The sequence below is a fragment of the Nerophis lumbriciformis genome, linkage group LG22, assembly GCF_033978685.3.
Source record: "Nerophis lumbriciformis linkage group LG22, RoL_Nlum_v2.1, whole genome shotgun sequence".
Taxonomy (NCBI): Eukaryota; Metazoa; Chordata; class Actinopteri; order Syngnathiformes; family Syngnathidae; genus Nerophis; species Nerophis lumbriciformis.
Genome location: NC_084569.2, coordinates 40,229,959 through 40,245,534, shown reverse-complemented (window position 1 = coordinate 40,245,534; position 15,576 = coordinate 40,229,959). Strand labels below are relative to the sequence as shown.

At 37.9% G+C, this 15,576-nt stretch overlaps 1 protein-coding gene across 5 annotated transcripts in view; it reads left to right on the top strand.

The window, feature by feature from the left end:
- The first annotated feature begins 471 nt into the window (after window positions 1-471).
- Window positions 472-15,576, top strand: part of tom1 (target of myb1 membrane trafficking protein) — a 42,419-nt gene continuing 27,314 nt past the window's right edge. The window contains exons 1-6 of one of the 5 annotated variants that reach the window (XM_061973864.2): window positions 473-660; window positions 3,906-3,990; window positions 4,083-4,161; window positions 12,202-12,351; window positions 12,437-12,571; window positions 12,659-12,781. In XM_061973864.2, coding sequence (XP_061829848.2) covers window positions 609-660; window positions 3,906-3,990; window positions 4,083-4,161; window positions 12,202-12,351; window positions 12,437-12,571; window positions 12,659-12,781 — 624 coding nt within the window. In that variant the 5' untranslated portion in view covers window positions 473-608. Of the gene's footprint in view, window positions 661-3,905; window positions 3,991-4,082; window positions 4,162-12,201; window positions 12,352-12,436; window positions 12,572-12,658; window positions 12,782-15,576 lie in introns of all 5 variants that reach the window. The other 4 variants (XM_061973863.2, XM_061973865.2, XM_061973867.2 and 1 more) reach the window with 4 other exon arrangements.

Here is a 15,576-nt window from a genome sequence, read left to right as displayed (position 1 = left end):
ATTCACATTTTAGCCTATTTTATATGTACAAATGTCATAAATATTACTTAGGGCTATCTTGTTGACGAGCTAACTATTAGCATTTTAGCCAATGTTGTAGGTATAAAACTACAAGGCATAAATATTGTTACTTGGCATTATCTCGTTAACATGCTCACTGTTAGCATTTTAGCCATTTTGTAGGTATTACTGGAATAAATGTGATTAGTTTCAAACTATGTAAAATGGTGGGAAAATGCTTCATTGCGAGGGAATTTGTGTGTTTTCAAAAGTATTTTTAGTAATTATTCTAATATATTTGTTCAACGTGACGCAAAAGTGTCAGATCTGGCCCCTGTGAGCCACCGTACTACAGAACAGCCCTCACAGTGACGTCACAGTAAACAACCCCTGGGTGCAGTAACAACGAATAACCAGCGGGGGGCGCAGCTGTACCGTCACGTCACTGAAGAGGAGATGATGCTGGCCCTTTAAGACGTGACGCAGTTCGACCAGCGCTCCGCTTTTGTGCAGCCTAGCAGCGGCTCACTGCAGCAGAGAGCTCGGCCGCCCGGTGCGAACGGCTCGGCCACTCCCCCGGTCCCTTGGAGCTCCGCTGTGCCGTCACGATGGAGTTTTTACTGGGGAACCCGTTCAGCACTCCTGTAGGACAGCGGATCGGTGAGTTTGTTCGCACATCCGCCCGGCATGGTTACAACGTAATGGCCCAATTGTGAGTCATTCCCTCGCTAACATTGGAACAAATGTCGACTGTTTTGTAGTTGCTAGTAAGTAAGTACGACTTAGTCTTCGACGTGTGTTTGCGCTCCTGACATTCATTTCATAGAAATTGCGCCATTATTGAGGTAGACAGAGATGCACGAGCTAATGCTTGATTGACGTGTCTGCGAGCCAATGAGAAAAAAGAGGCGGGACCGAAAAGTGTCCACCTCGTGAATTGATTGGCTGAGATTTGATGGCGTTTCTGCTGACCTACATCAGATGGGAGGTTCACTTGAACGAGTTCTCATGTGTTTCCACTGACTGATGCGAATATGGTCTGATTTAAATAAATACATACAAATGTTTTAAAGATATAGATATACATATAAATTAGAAATCTATATATTTTTATTTTAGTTATATTTTTAAATATATATATTCAAAAATATTAAAAAAAATAAAAAAAAATAAAAAAATATATATGTATGTGTGTGTGTGTGTGTGTGTGTGTATATGTATATGTATATATATATATATATATATGTATATGTGTGTTTGTGTGTGTATTTTATGTGTATAATATATAATAATAATACATTTCATTTGGTATAGCGCTTTTCAGGGTACTCAAAGACGCTTTAGGATAAAAATTAAAATATAAAACATCCATCCATCCATTTACTAACGTTTCTAATACATATATATTAAAAAAATAAATACAAAAATATTTTCTAAATACATAAACTACATATTATTTATATATATATATATGTGTATATATATATATATCCATCCATCCATTTTCTACCGCTTATTCCCTTTGGGGTCGCGGGGGGCGCTGGAGCCTATCTCAGCTACAATCGGGCGGAAGGCGGGGTACACCCTGGACAAGTCGCCACCTCATCGCAGGGCCAACACAGATAGACAGACAACATTCACACTCACATCCACACACTAGGGCCAATTTTAGTGTTGCCAATCAACTTATCCCCAGGTGCATGTCTTTGGAAGTGGGAGGAAGCCGGAGTACCCGGAGGGAACCCACGCAGTCACGGGGAGGACATGCAAACTCCACACAGAAAGATCCCGAGCCCGGGATTGAACCCAAGACTACTCAGGACCCTCGTATTGTGAGGCAGATGCACTAACCCCTCTGCCACCGTGAAGCCCATATATATATATACATATATATATATATATATATATATATATATATATATATATATATATATATATATATATATATATATATATATACACAGGTAAAAGCCAGTAAATTAGAATATTTTGAAAAACTTGATTTATTTCAGTAATTGCATTCAAAAGGTGTAACTTGTACATTATATTTATTCATTGCACACAGACTGATGCATTCAAATGTTTATTTCATTTAATTTTGATGATTTGAAGTGGCAACAAATGAAAATCCAAAATTCCGTGTGTCACAAAATTAGAATATTACTTAAGGCTAATACAAAAAAGGGATTTTTAGAAATGTTGGCCAACTGAAAAGTATGAAAATGAAAAATATGAGCATGTCCAATACTCAATACTTGGTTGGAGCTCCTTTTGCCTCAATTACTGCGTTAATGCGGCGTGGCATGGAGTCGATGAGTTTCTGGCACTGCTCAGGTGTTATGAGAGCCCAGGTTGCTCTGATAGTGGCCTTCAACTCTTCTGCGTTTTTGGGTCTGGCATTCTGCATCTTCCTTTTCACAATACCCCACAGATTTTCTATGGGGCTAAGGTCAGGGGAGTTGGCGGGCCAATTTAGAACAGAAATACCATGGTCCGTAAACCAGGCACGGGTAGATTTTGCGCTGTGTGCAGGCGCCAAGTCCTGTTGGAACTTGAAATCTCCATCTCCATAGAGCAGGTCAGCAGCAGGAAGCATGAAGTGCTCTAAAACTTGCTGGTAGACGGCTGCGTTGACCCTGGATCTCAGGAAACAGAGTGGACCAACACCAGCAGATGACATGGCACCCCAAACCATCACTGATGGTGGAAACTTTACACTAGACTTCAGGCAACGTGGATCCTGTGCCTCTCCTGTCTTCCTCCAGACTCTGGGACCTCGATTTCCAAAGGAAATGCAAAATTTGCATGGTTGGGTGATGGTTTGGGGTGCCATGTCATCTGCTGGTGTCGGTCCACTCTGTTTCCTGAGATCCAGGGTCAACGCAGCAGTCTACCAGCAAGTTTTAGAGCACTTCATGCTTCCTGCTGCTGACCTGCTCTATGGAGATGGAGATTTCAAGTTCCAACAGGACTTGGCTCCTGCACACAGCGCAAAATCTACCCGTGCCTGGTTTACGGACCATGGTATTTCTGTTCTAAATTGGCCCGCCAACTCCCCTGACCTTAGCCCCATAGAAAATCTGTGGGGTATTGTGAAAAGGAAGATGCAGAATGCCAGACCCAAAAACGCAGAAGAGTTGAAGGCCACTATCAGAGCAACCTGGGCTCTCATAACACCTGAGCAGTGCCAGAAACTCGTCGACTCCATGCCACGCCGCATTAACGCAGTAATTGAGGCAAAAGGAGCTCCAACCAAGTATTGAGTATTGTACATGCTCATATTTTTCATTTTCATACTTTTCAGTTGGCCAACATTTCTAAAAATCCCTTTTTTGTATTAGCCTTAAGTAATATTCTAATTTTGTGACACACGGAATTTTGGATTTTCATTTGTTGCCACTTCAAATCATCAAAATTAAATGAAATAAACATTTGAATGCATCAGTCTGTGTGCAATGAATAAATATAATGTACAAGTTACACCTTTTGAATGCAATTACTGAAATAAATCAAGTTTTTCAAAATATTCTAATTTACTGGCTTTCACCTGTATATTACTTAAACTGCACTTATTACCTTGTGCTTATGACACATTTCAGCTCCTCCTCTGGATTGTGAAAGCACAATAAAGGTTACCTGACACCCATAGAGGGAGCGATATCCAATATTGTCACAATGACTCAAAAGGCATATGTTGATGTAGGGTTTGGTGCCATTTTGCAATTTTTATTGTTCAAATAAGTCTCTTGAATCCTCGACATCGGCTATCCAGTCTAATGGGCTCACATAGATATGAGATATGTATATACGTATATATATATATATATTATATGATATATACTATAACACAGATATAAATAAAAAGATAGAAGTGACTAATGATGAATTATTCATGTCTCTCACAGAGAGTGCAACCAGCTCCAGCCTGCCCACAGAAGACTGGTCTGTGAACATGGAGATCTGTGACATCATCAACAACTCAGAGGAAGGGTGTGTATGTGTGTGTGTGTGTGTGTGTTGTCTTATATGTTACAAGCGTGTCGTTGCGCTTGTCTGAAAGGTGAACAAATATTTCATTCCAGGCCCAAAGATGCCGTCAGAGCCATTAAAAAAAGGATTGTGGGAAACAAGAATTTTAAGGAGGTCATGCTGGCACTCACAGTGAGTGTTTACACACACACACACACACACACACACACACACACACACACACACACACACACACACACACACACACACACACACACACACCCAGTGTGCTCCACAGATTGGCAATTTATTTGTGGTGGCGTTGGTGTGTCATCCTATAATTTTGCATAATTAAGTATGATGCATGTCATTTTTAAAAAGGCTAAAAAATTAAACAAATGAGCATATATTTAAAGACATTATATGTTTTTGCTGTATTTTTCATTTTGGTTATCAATCGCGGTTTCATGATAAATTTAATCTTAAACGGTTATATTAACCGTCAGGAGTTTTACCACGTTTTATCATTAATACCAGTAATAATAATAATAATTTGTAACGCAAATCTCAAAGTGCTACAAAGTGTTAAAAAAATATAATAAAAATAAAAATCATTTTTTTGCATGTACCACTTAATGGTACCTGGGAATCAATACCAGAACTTAAGGGTACCGATTTTCGGTACTTTTGTTTGTATTAATATATATATTAAACATGTTGATAATAAAATCTAATTTTTATTGCAACATTTAAAAATGTGCTTCTGTTTCATTATCACATTTCTGAGTCTCATTTGCAAGCATGACATTAATTAGCAATTACAGTTGCAAGTCCAAGTCGTTCGATGGCGATAGTTTATAGTTTTTATTTTTTGTTGCTCCATAAAAAGTGTCAATGCTAACCGTTTGATTGTAATGTGCATCTTAGTTGTAGTTTTCGTTAACAAATTTGGAGGTGTTTAAATCGCCATGTAAAATCGCTAATGCTAATCAACAGCATGTCAGTAGCAAATCCAAAGTATGTTAGCGTCGAGCTAGCGTATTTTGGGATAAGTTGAGTCTCAATTACAGTTGCAAGTCCAAGGCGTTAGGTCATACTTGACAACCCTCCCGGATTTTCCGGGAGACTCCCGAAATTCAGCGCCTCTCCCGAAAACCTGCCGGGACAAATTTTCTCCCGAAATTCAGGCGGAGCTGGGGGCCACGCCCGCTCCAGCTCCATGCGGACCTGAGTGACGTGTTGACAGCCTGTTGTACATGCACATGTGACCCACCCATAATGTGTCACATTTTTGTGTTGATTTATTTAGTTTATTTTGTGGTTTGAATTCGTTTTTGGAGCTGTCATTACACATTTATCAGTATTCACATTGGTCAGTAGGGGGCAGTAGGGCGTTTCTTCCCAATTGAATGCTATCACCTGCAGACCGGAAGTGTCTTGTCATTCTGATGAGCGCGACCAGTCTGTGAACAATTGAAACGTCCTGTGTGCTTTTTCCTCCTGTATAACAGGTTAGTTTTGGTGAATCAACTCACTGAATGATATCCATGTGATCTTTATAAGTTTAAGTACACATTCTGATGGTGGAGCCTAACTCTAAAGTGTTTGTGAGTTGTAGTTTGTATTTGTGAATGAATCCAGTGCACAGCTGCAGTAATCAATACAAAATGGCGACGTGAGTACGCAATGTTTATATAAGAACTTCTGATCCTAATTCAGACTCCCAAATTAGAGCTCCCGTTCTCTTATTGATTTTATAATGTATATTTGTATAATGTGTGTGTTCTGAAATAGTGACAGAGAATAGAACAAGGATGGACAATTCAACCCTTAACTCAACAATGAGTAGATGAGTGTTATGTGTGTGGAAATAAATTAACACTGAAATTCAAGTATTTATTTTATTTATTTATATATATATATATATATATATATATATATATATATATAATAAAATATATATGTATATATATATATATATATATATATATATATATATATATATATATATATATATATATATATATAATAAAATATATATGTATGTATATATATATATATATATATATATATATATATATATATATATATATATATATATATATATATATATATATATAGCTAGAATTCACTGAAAGTCAAGTATTTCTTATATATATATATCTTAACCACGCCCCCCGCCCCACCCCCGACCACGCCCCCGCCCCCCACCCCCCACCTCCTGAAATCGGAGGTCTCAAGGTTGGCAAGTATGCGTTAGGTGGCAGTAGTGTACAGTTTATGGTGTGTTGACAAGTCAGTTTACTTTTTGTTGTCTAGTCTTTCGTTGCGCCCAAAAAGTGTTACTACTGTAAGTATTGTACTTATTATGCACCAGCTGTATGATTGTAATGTGCATCTTAGTGGAGGTTTCCGTTAAGAAATTTGGAGGAGTTTCAATCGCCATGTAAAATCGCTAATGCTAATCAACAGCATGTCAGTAGCAAATCCAAAGTATGTTAGCGTCAAGCTAGCGTATTTTGGGATAAGTTGAGTCTCAATTACAGTTGCAAGTCCAAGGCGTTAGGTGGCAGTAGTGTATAGTTTATGGTGTGTTGGCAAGTCAGTTTACTTTTTGCTGTCTAGTCTTTCGTTGCGCCCAAAAAGTGTTACTACTGTAAGTAATGTACTTATTACGCACCAGCTGTATGATTGTAATGTGCATCTTAGTTGAGGTTTCCGTTAAGAAATTTGGAGGAGTTTAAATCGCCATGTAAAATCGCTAATGCTAATCAATAGCATGTCAGTCGCAAATCCAATGTATATTAGCGTCAAGCTAGTGCATTTTTGGAAAAGTGGAGTCTCGATTACAGTTGCAAGTCCAAGGCGTTAGGTGGCAGTAGTGTACAGTTTATGGTGTGTTGACAAGTCAGTTTACTTTTTGTTGTCTAGTCTTTCGTTGCGCCCAAAAAGTGTTAATACTGTAAGTAATGTACTTATCACGCATCAACTGTTTGATTGTAACGTGCATCTTCATTAGAAAATTACGAGGTGTTGAAATGGCCATGTAAAATTGCTAATGCTATCGAGTTGCACGTCAATCGCAAATCCAATGTATGCTCACGTTACTTTAATTGCAGTTTGAGCAATTTTTTTGGAGTCAATTTCTTCGAACGTTGCAACAGCACTCCGAAGGTAGTTTGGCTGAGTCTGCCCTCAGTGCTGCTGGAGTGATCACAAAGTAAATGAACACCAGTCTTCCTCTCAGGGAATAAAACACTGGTCAATCCCAAGTTCTTTTGGATGACATATATGTTGAGTAAAAAGGACCCCAGTGCCAGAATTGTACAATACCATGTTTTACTTCAGGACAATAGCATCAGCAAGTGAGGTCTAACTCTTAACAAAAAGAGTTAGCTCAGTGGTTCTCAAACTTTTTTTGTCATCCTCCACTTTGGACAAGGGGGAGTTTTCAAGCCCCACCTGCCCACATCGCCCCAACAGGCGCTAATGCCAAGCTTTAACATTTTCAAATTTATTGAACATCAAGTTGTATACATTCAAACTCAATAACATAAAATAACATCAAGTTCAATAATAAATAAAATAACTGTGCAGCTGTGGTATAACTTGCATCAAGTTCAATAATAAATAAAATAACTTCCATCAAGTTCAATAATAAATAAAACAAAAGTGTTATAACTTGCGTCAAGTTCAATAATAAATCAAAAAAAGTGTTATAACTTGCATCACGTTCAATAATAAATCAAAAAAAGTGTTATAACTTGCATCAAGTTCAATAATAAATCAAATAAAAGTGTTATAACTTGCATCAAGTTCAATAATAAAAAAAAAAAAGTGTTATAACTTGCATCAAGTTCAATAATAAATCAAAAAAAGTGTTATAACTTGCATCACGTTCAATTATAAATCAAAAAAAGTGTTATAACTTGCAACAAGTTAAATAATAAATCAAATAAAAGTGTTATAACTTGCATCAAGTTCAATAATAAATCAAATAACTTGCATCAAGTTCAATAATAAATCAAAAAAAGTGTTATAACTTGCATCAAGTTCAATAATAAATCAAATAAAAGTGTTATAACTTGCATCAAGTTCAATAATAAATCAAATAACTTGCATCAAGTTCAATAATAAATCAAAGAAAGTGTTATAACTTCCATCAAGTTCAATAATAAATCAAATAACTTGCATCAAGTTCAATAATAAATAAAACAAAAGTGTTATAACTTGCATCAAGTTCAATAATAAATCAAAAAAAGTGTTATAACTTGCATCAAGTTCAATAATAAATCAAATAACTTGCATCAAGTTCAATAATAAATCAAAGAAAGTGTTATAACTTCCATCAAGTTCAATAATAAATCAAATAAAAGTGTTATAACTTGCATCAAGTTCAATAATAAATCAAATAACTTGCATCAAGTTCAATAATAAATCAAAAATGTGTTATAACTTCCATCAAGTTCAATAATAAATCAAATAAAAGTGTTATAACTTGCGTCAAGTACAATAATAAATCAAATAACTTGCATCAAGTTCAATAATAAATCAAAAAAAGTGTTATAACTTCCATCAAGTTCAATAATAAATCAAATAAAAGTGTTATAACTTGCATCAAGTTCAATAATAAATCAAATAACTTGCATCAAGTTCAATAATAAATAAAACAAAAGTGTTATAACTTGCATCAAGTTCAATAATAAATCAAAAAAAGTGTTATAACTTGCATCAAGTTCAATAATAAATCAAATAACTTGCATCAAGTTCAATAATAAATAAAACAAAAGTGTTATAACTTGCATCAAGTTCAATAATAAATCAAATAAAAGTGTTATAACTTGCATCAAGTTCAATAATAAATCAAATAACATGCATCAAGTTCAATAATAAATAAAACGAAAGTGTTATAACTTGCATCAAGTTCAATAATAAATCAAAAAAAGTGTTGTAACTTGCATCAAGTTCAATAATAAATCAAATAACTTGCATCAAGTTCAATAATAAATAAAACAAAAGTGTTATAACTTGCATCAAGTTCAATAATAAATCAAAAAAAGTGTTATAACTTGCATCAAGTTCAATAATAAATCAAAAAAAGTGTTATAACTTGCATCAAGTTCAATAATAAATCAAATAACTTGCATCAAGTTCAATAATAAATAAAACAAAAGTGTTATAACTTGCATCAAGTTCAATAATAAATCAAAAAAAGTGTTATAACTTGCATCAAGTTCAATAATAAATCAAATAACTTGCATCAAGTTCAATAATAAATCAAAAAAAGTGTTATAACTTCCATCAAGTTCAATAATAAATCAAATAAAAGTGTTATAACTTGCATCAAGTTCAATAATAAATCAAATAACTTGCATCAAGTTCAATAATAAATAAAACAAAAGTGTTATAACTTGCATCAAGTTCAATAATAAATCAAAAAAAGTGTTATAACTTGCATCAAGTTCAATAATAAATCAAATAACTTGCATCAAGTTCAATAATAAATAAAACAAAAGTGTTATAACTTGCAGCAAGTTCAATAATAAATCAAAAAAAGTGTTATAACTTGCATCAAGTTCAATAATAAATCAAATAACTTGCATCAAGTTCAATAATAAATAAAATAAAAGTGCCACTTTGCAATCTTTGCAAAAAAAAAAGGAGGAGCTATGCATTTGGCAAGACAGGGCAAGTGACAGCACTTTTCCCCGGGAGAGCCACCTTGCTTCACTGTGAAACAGCACGGCTGTATGATCAGCTCCCATTTCCTCACACAGTGCAGAGAACAGTCGCACTTTCAGTGGTCGTGTTTTGATCAAATTTACCGCGCTCACAACATCTGTTAAAACCTCATTGAGTTCGGGGCTGAGCTGCCTTGACGCGAGTGCTTCCCGGTGAATGACACAGTGTGTGCCCGTCACATTTTTGTTTCTCTGCAGGCGCTGGCTCTGGCTCGACGACCTTTGAGGTGCGAGTCACAAATGTATACAGGTAAAAGCCAGTAAATTAGAATATTTTGAAAAACTTGATTTATTTCAGTAATTGCATTCAAAAGGTGTAACTTGTACATTATATTTATTCATTGCACACAGACTGATGCATTCAAATGTTTATTTCATTTAATTTTGATGATTTGAAGTGGCAACAAATGAAAATCCAAAATTCCGTGTGTCACAAAATTAGAATATTACTTAAGGCTAATACAAAAAAGGGATTTTTAGAAATGTTGGCCAACTGAAAAGTATGAAAATGAAAAATATGAGCATGTACAATACTCAATACTTGGTTGGAGCTCCTTTTGCCTCAATTACTGCGTTAATGCGGCGTGGCATGGAGTCGATGAGTTTCTGGCACTGCTCAGGTGTTATGAGAGCCCAGGTTGCTCTGATAGTGGCCTTCAACTCTTCTGCGTTTTTGGGTCTGGCATTCTGCATCTTCCTTTTCACAATACCCCACAGATTTTCTATGGGGCTAAGGTCAGGGGAGTTGGCGGGCCAATTTAGAACAGAAATACCATGGTCCGTAAACCAGGCACGGGTAGATTTTGCGCTGTGTGCAGGCGCCAAGTCCTGTTGGAACTTGAAATCTCCATCTCCATAGAGCAGGTCAGCAGCAGGAAGCATGAAGTGCTCTAAAACTTGCTGGTAGACGGCTGCGTTGACCCTGGATCTCAGGAAACAGAGTGGACCGACACCAGCAGATGACATGGCACCCCAAACCATCACCCAACCAGGCAAATTTTGCATTTCCTTTGGAAATCGAGGTCCCAGAGTCTGGAGGAAGACGGGAGAGGCACAGGATCCACGTTGCCTGAAGTCTAGTGTAAAGTTTCCACCATCAGTGATGGTTTGGGGTGCCATGTCATCTGCTGGTGTCGGTCCACTCTGTTTCCTGAGATCCAGGGTCAACGCAGCCGTCTACCAGCAAGTTTTAGAGCACTTCATGCTTCCTGCTGCTGACCTGCTCTATGGAGATGGAGATTTCAAGTTCCAACAGGACTTGGCGCCTGCACACAGCGCAAAATCTACCCGTGCCTGGTTTACGGACCATGGTATTTCTGTTCTAAATTGGCCCGCCAACTCCCCTGACCTTAGCCCCATAGAAAATCTGTGGGGTATTGTGAAAAGGAAGATGCAGAATGCCAGACCCAAAAACGCAGAAGAGTTGAAGGCCACTATCAGAGCAACCTGGGCTCTCATAACACCTGAGCAGTGCCAGAAACTCATCGACTCCATGCCACGCCGCATTAACGCAGTAATTGAGGCAAAAGGAGCTCCAACCAAGTATTGAGTATTGTACATGCTCATATTTTTCATTTTCATACTTTTCAGTTGGCCAACATTTCTAAAAATCCCTTTTTTGTATTAGCCTTAAGTAATATTCTAATTTTGTGACACACGGAATTTTGGATTTTCATTTGTTGCCACTTCAAATCATCAAAATTAAATGAAATAAACATTTGAATGCATCAGTCTGTGTGCAATGAATAAATATAATGTACAAGTTACACCTTTTGAATGCAATTACTGAAATAAATCAAGTTTTTCAAAATATTCTAATTTACTGGCTTTTACCTGTATATTTGTGTAATTGTGGTCCACACATTAGCCTGCTACACATCCGCGCGAAAGTTTGTTCCGCTTAGCCCCGCCCCCATTAGTTACTGTTGCTATGTCTGTCAAACTTTCGCTCGTACCGAGAAATATAAAGCCTACAGTAAAAATAAGTACCGGTAATTTCCATTTATTTATATAGCGGATTTCACAGACAGGATCACAAAGTGATTTACAGTGTGTATAGAAAATGAAAGCATAGTAAAAAAAAATAATCTAAGAATATAATAATAAATAAATAAATTTAAAGTGAAATTTCCTCCCGTTCCTCGCGCCCCACCTGTCATGTCTCTATTCCCCACCACTTTGAGAAACGCTGAGTTAGCTTATGTAGAGCAAAAACAACCCCTCTCGCCCAGAAAGGAGCGCAGCTGCTTCTTCAAAACAGATAAGGAACTGGCCAAAACAGCTCTGTGAGCCGACAAAAGACAAAACATAGAATTTACTAGTGGACATAAGATAAAAGCAAGGAGGTCAGGAGAAGACACACTACATGAGAAAATACTAGCTACTTTAAACATGACTGGCTTAAAAAAGAACACTTAAAATATCTAATTCTCACAGCACCTTCGCCCTCTTATTGTTGACAGTGTGTGATGAGATAAGTCTTGCCCCCCAGGTGCTAGAAACCTGCGTGAAGAACTGTGGATACAGGCTGCACATCCTGGTGACCACGAGGGATTTCACAGAAGGGGTTCTGCTCCGCTCCATCATCCCCAGGAACAACCCTCCCCTCATCGTGCACGACCGAGTGCTCGGCATCATACAGGTACAGGTGTAGGGCGCGGCTCTTCTCAAGCGTCGTCACGCTCCATTGTTACCCGCCGGTATTCTGCGGTCGTCCTCTTTTCAAGGCGTGGGCCGACGCATTCCGGAGCTCGCCCGACCTGACGGGTGTGGTGGCCGTGTACGAAGACCTGCGCAGGAAAGGACTGGAGTTCCCTACCACAGAACTGGATGGCTACATCCCGGTCCAAGCCCCCAAAAGGGTACACACACGCTTCTTCCCCTTCGCTGCTGTTCGGTCTGTGGTCAACCTCTTCTTTCGGGTCTTTTCTGTGCTCTTTGCTTGACAGACCTCGCCTCAAAACGGGCCTGTCGTGGCTTCGCTGCTCTCCTCCAAACCCCCCCTAAACCCACCCCAGACTCTCGAGCTAAAACACACGCTAAACGGAAGTGAGGCCTTCACTCCCAACCAGGTGATGGACTTTGCTGCACTGGTTTTCCCTTCACAGTACACTAGATCCCCGCCTATTTGTGGTTCCAGTCGTTGGAAATAATATTTTTTTTAATGTTCTTAGTAAGCTAAATAGAAAGTGGCGCGATGGCACTACGTGCAGGAGAACAACGTTCCCTCTAAGGTTAACCTAACCCTGCGCAATTGTGCACTGCTGACGCGCCCTCTATCCTCTAAATAAAATCCAATCTGAACTGTAAACAAAACCGAGAAAATTCCCACGGAAATGTTGATGGGCCTGCTATCTGTGCCCTGGACCTCTGGCCGGGGGTCGTTTTAAGCCGCCGTAATTTGAAGATGGCGCAGAGTGTCGGAATCCGTGCGTTTTAGGTGTAACTGTACAAAATGAGCTACAGAGCTAGCCTAAAATGTCAACATGCGCACATTAACATGCTAACACTTAGCACGTGTGCAAACGACTGCATGCTAACAGTTAGCATGTCTCACATTTCAAATAACACGGCTGTAAGGTGTATGGCTGCGGAAATAGAGAAAAGTGTCAAATTAGATGAAAAAGTTAGCACGCTTAAGTTAGCTTTCTAGCATGCTATCGTTTGCATGCCGACAGTTAACAAGTGTCACGTACCAAGTTATGTGGCTCTGGGGTAAACGGTTGCAAAACTAGCTCAAAAGGTTAGCATGCTATCAGTTAGCATGTGTCACATTACAAGTTATATGACTGTAAGGTGTATGGCTGTCTAATTATAGGGAAAAAAGTAAAGTCAGCAAAAAAGTTAGCATGTTAATGTTAGTATGCTAGCATGTTAACATTAGCATGCTAGCAGTTAACAAGTGTCACATACCAAATTATATGACTCTAGGGTAAACGGTAGCAAAATTAGCTAAAAAAAAAAAGTTAGCACTTTAATCATAGCATGTTAACGTAAACATGCTAACAGTTAGCATTGTTTCCCATACCAAGTTATATGACTGTAAGGTGTGTGTCTACGGAATTAGAGAAAAAACGTTTTAAATTAGCTGAATGTGAATGTTAGCATGCTAACAGATAGCATGTTTCACATACCATGTTGTATGACACTTAAGGTGTATGGCTGCGGAATTGGAGAAAAAAGTGTAAAATTAGCATGCTAATGTAAGCATACTAGCATGCTAACCTAACCATGTTAACAGTTAGCATGTGTCACGGACCAAGTTATATGACTGGAGTAAACGCTTGCAAATTTAGCTCCAAAAAATTGGCATGCTAACATAAAACGTTAGCATGCACACATTAAAATGCTAATACTTAGCATGTGTGCAAACGACGGCATGCTAGCAGTTAGCATGTCTCACATTTCAAGTAACACGGCCGTAAGGCGTACGGCTGCGGAAATAGAGAAAAGTGTCAAATTAGCTGAAAAAGTTAGCATGTGAATGTTAGCATGCTAACAGGTAGCATGTTTCACATACCATGTTATATGACTCTTAAGGTGTATGGCTGCAGAATTGGAGAAAAAAAGTGTAAAATTAGCTACTAGCATACTAGCATGCTAACCTAAACATGCTAACAGTTAGCTTGTGTCACGGACCAAGTTATATGACTCTGGAGCAAACGCTTGCAAATTTACCATGCTAGCCTAAAACGTTAGCATGCGCACATTAAAATGCTAACACTTAGCATGTGTGCAAACGACGGCATGCTAACAGTTAGCATGTCTCACAGTTCAAGTAACACGGCCGTAAGGCGTACGGCTGCGGAAATAGAGAAAAGTGTCAAATTAGCTGAAAAAGTTAGCATGTGAATGTTAGCATGCTAACAGGTAGCATGTTTCACATACCATGTTATATGACTCTTAAGGTGTATGGCTGCGGAATTGGAGAAAAAAAGTGTAAAATTAGCTACAAAAACTAGCATACTAGCATGCTAACCTAAACACGCTAACAGTTAGCATGTGTCACGGACCAAGTTATATGACTCTGGAGTAAACGCTTACAAATCTAGCATGCTAGCTTAAAACGTTAGCATGCGCACATTAAAATGCTAACACTTAGCATGTGTGCAAACGACGGCATGCTAACAGTTAGCATGTCTCACATTTCAAGTAACACGGCTGTGGAAATAGAGGGAAAAAAAGTGTAAAATCAGAGGAAAAACTTAGCATGCTTAAGTTAGCTTGCTAGCATGCTATCGTTTGCATGCTAACAGTTATGTTCTGTAGGATTTTGCAATGTGACTGTGAGTGACAGGTGACGACAAGCGGTCCTAACATATATTGTACAACAATAATCGTCAAAAAAGGTTGGGTTTTTTTACAAAAAATTAGATTCTTTAAAGAGGACTTCACTTCCATCGATCACTTTTACGGAGCAAAAACGTTTTATTTTCGGCCAGAAGCACAAAACCCTATTTTTATTTAAATTGCATTTTTAGGGGGTTTTGTGGGTTTGTCCGTTCAAGGTCTTAGAACGCAAACCCAGGAATAACGGGGATCTACTGTCGCACTCACACCTCCCTTAACCATCTACTTATTTGGGACTTGCTGTCATGACAAAGTGGAAATATGTGACGTATGGTAATTGTTGGCATGTTGGAAATAAACTAACACCACAAGCATAATTTGGGCTCACACACACAAAACATTGGTGTTTAAAACAAAACAAAAAGTCCTCCATCCTTCTTACAAACAATATTCATCGGCTGTCATTCGAATTCATTGTACCTTATCTTTAAAATCTGCATTCATTAGTACATGATTTAGCTCATGTCCTTTTTTTAATTGCACGTGCAAATATTGAAATATTGTGTTGACATAGTTA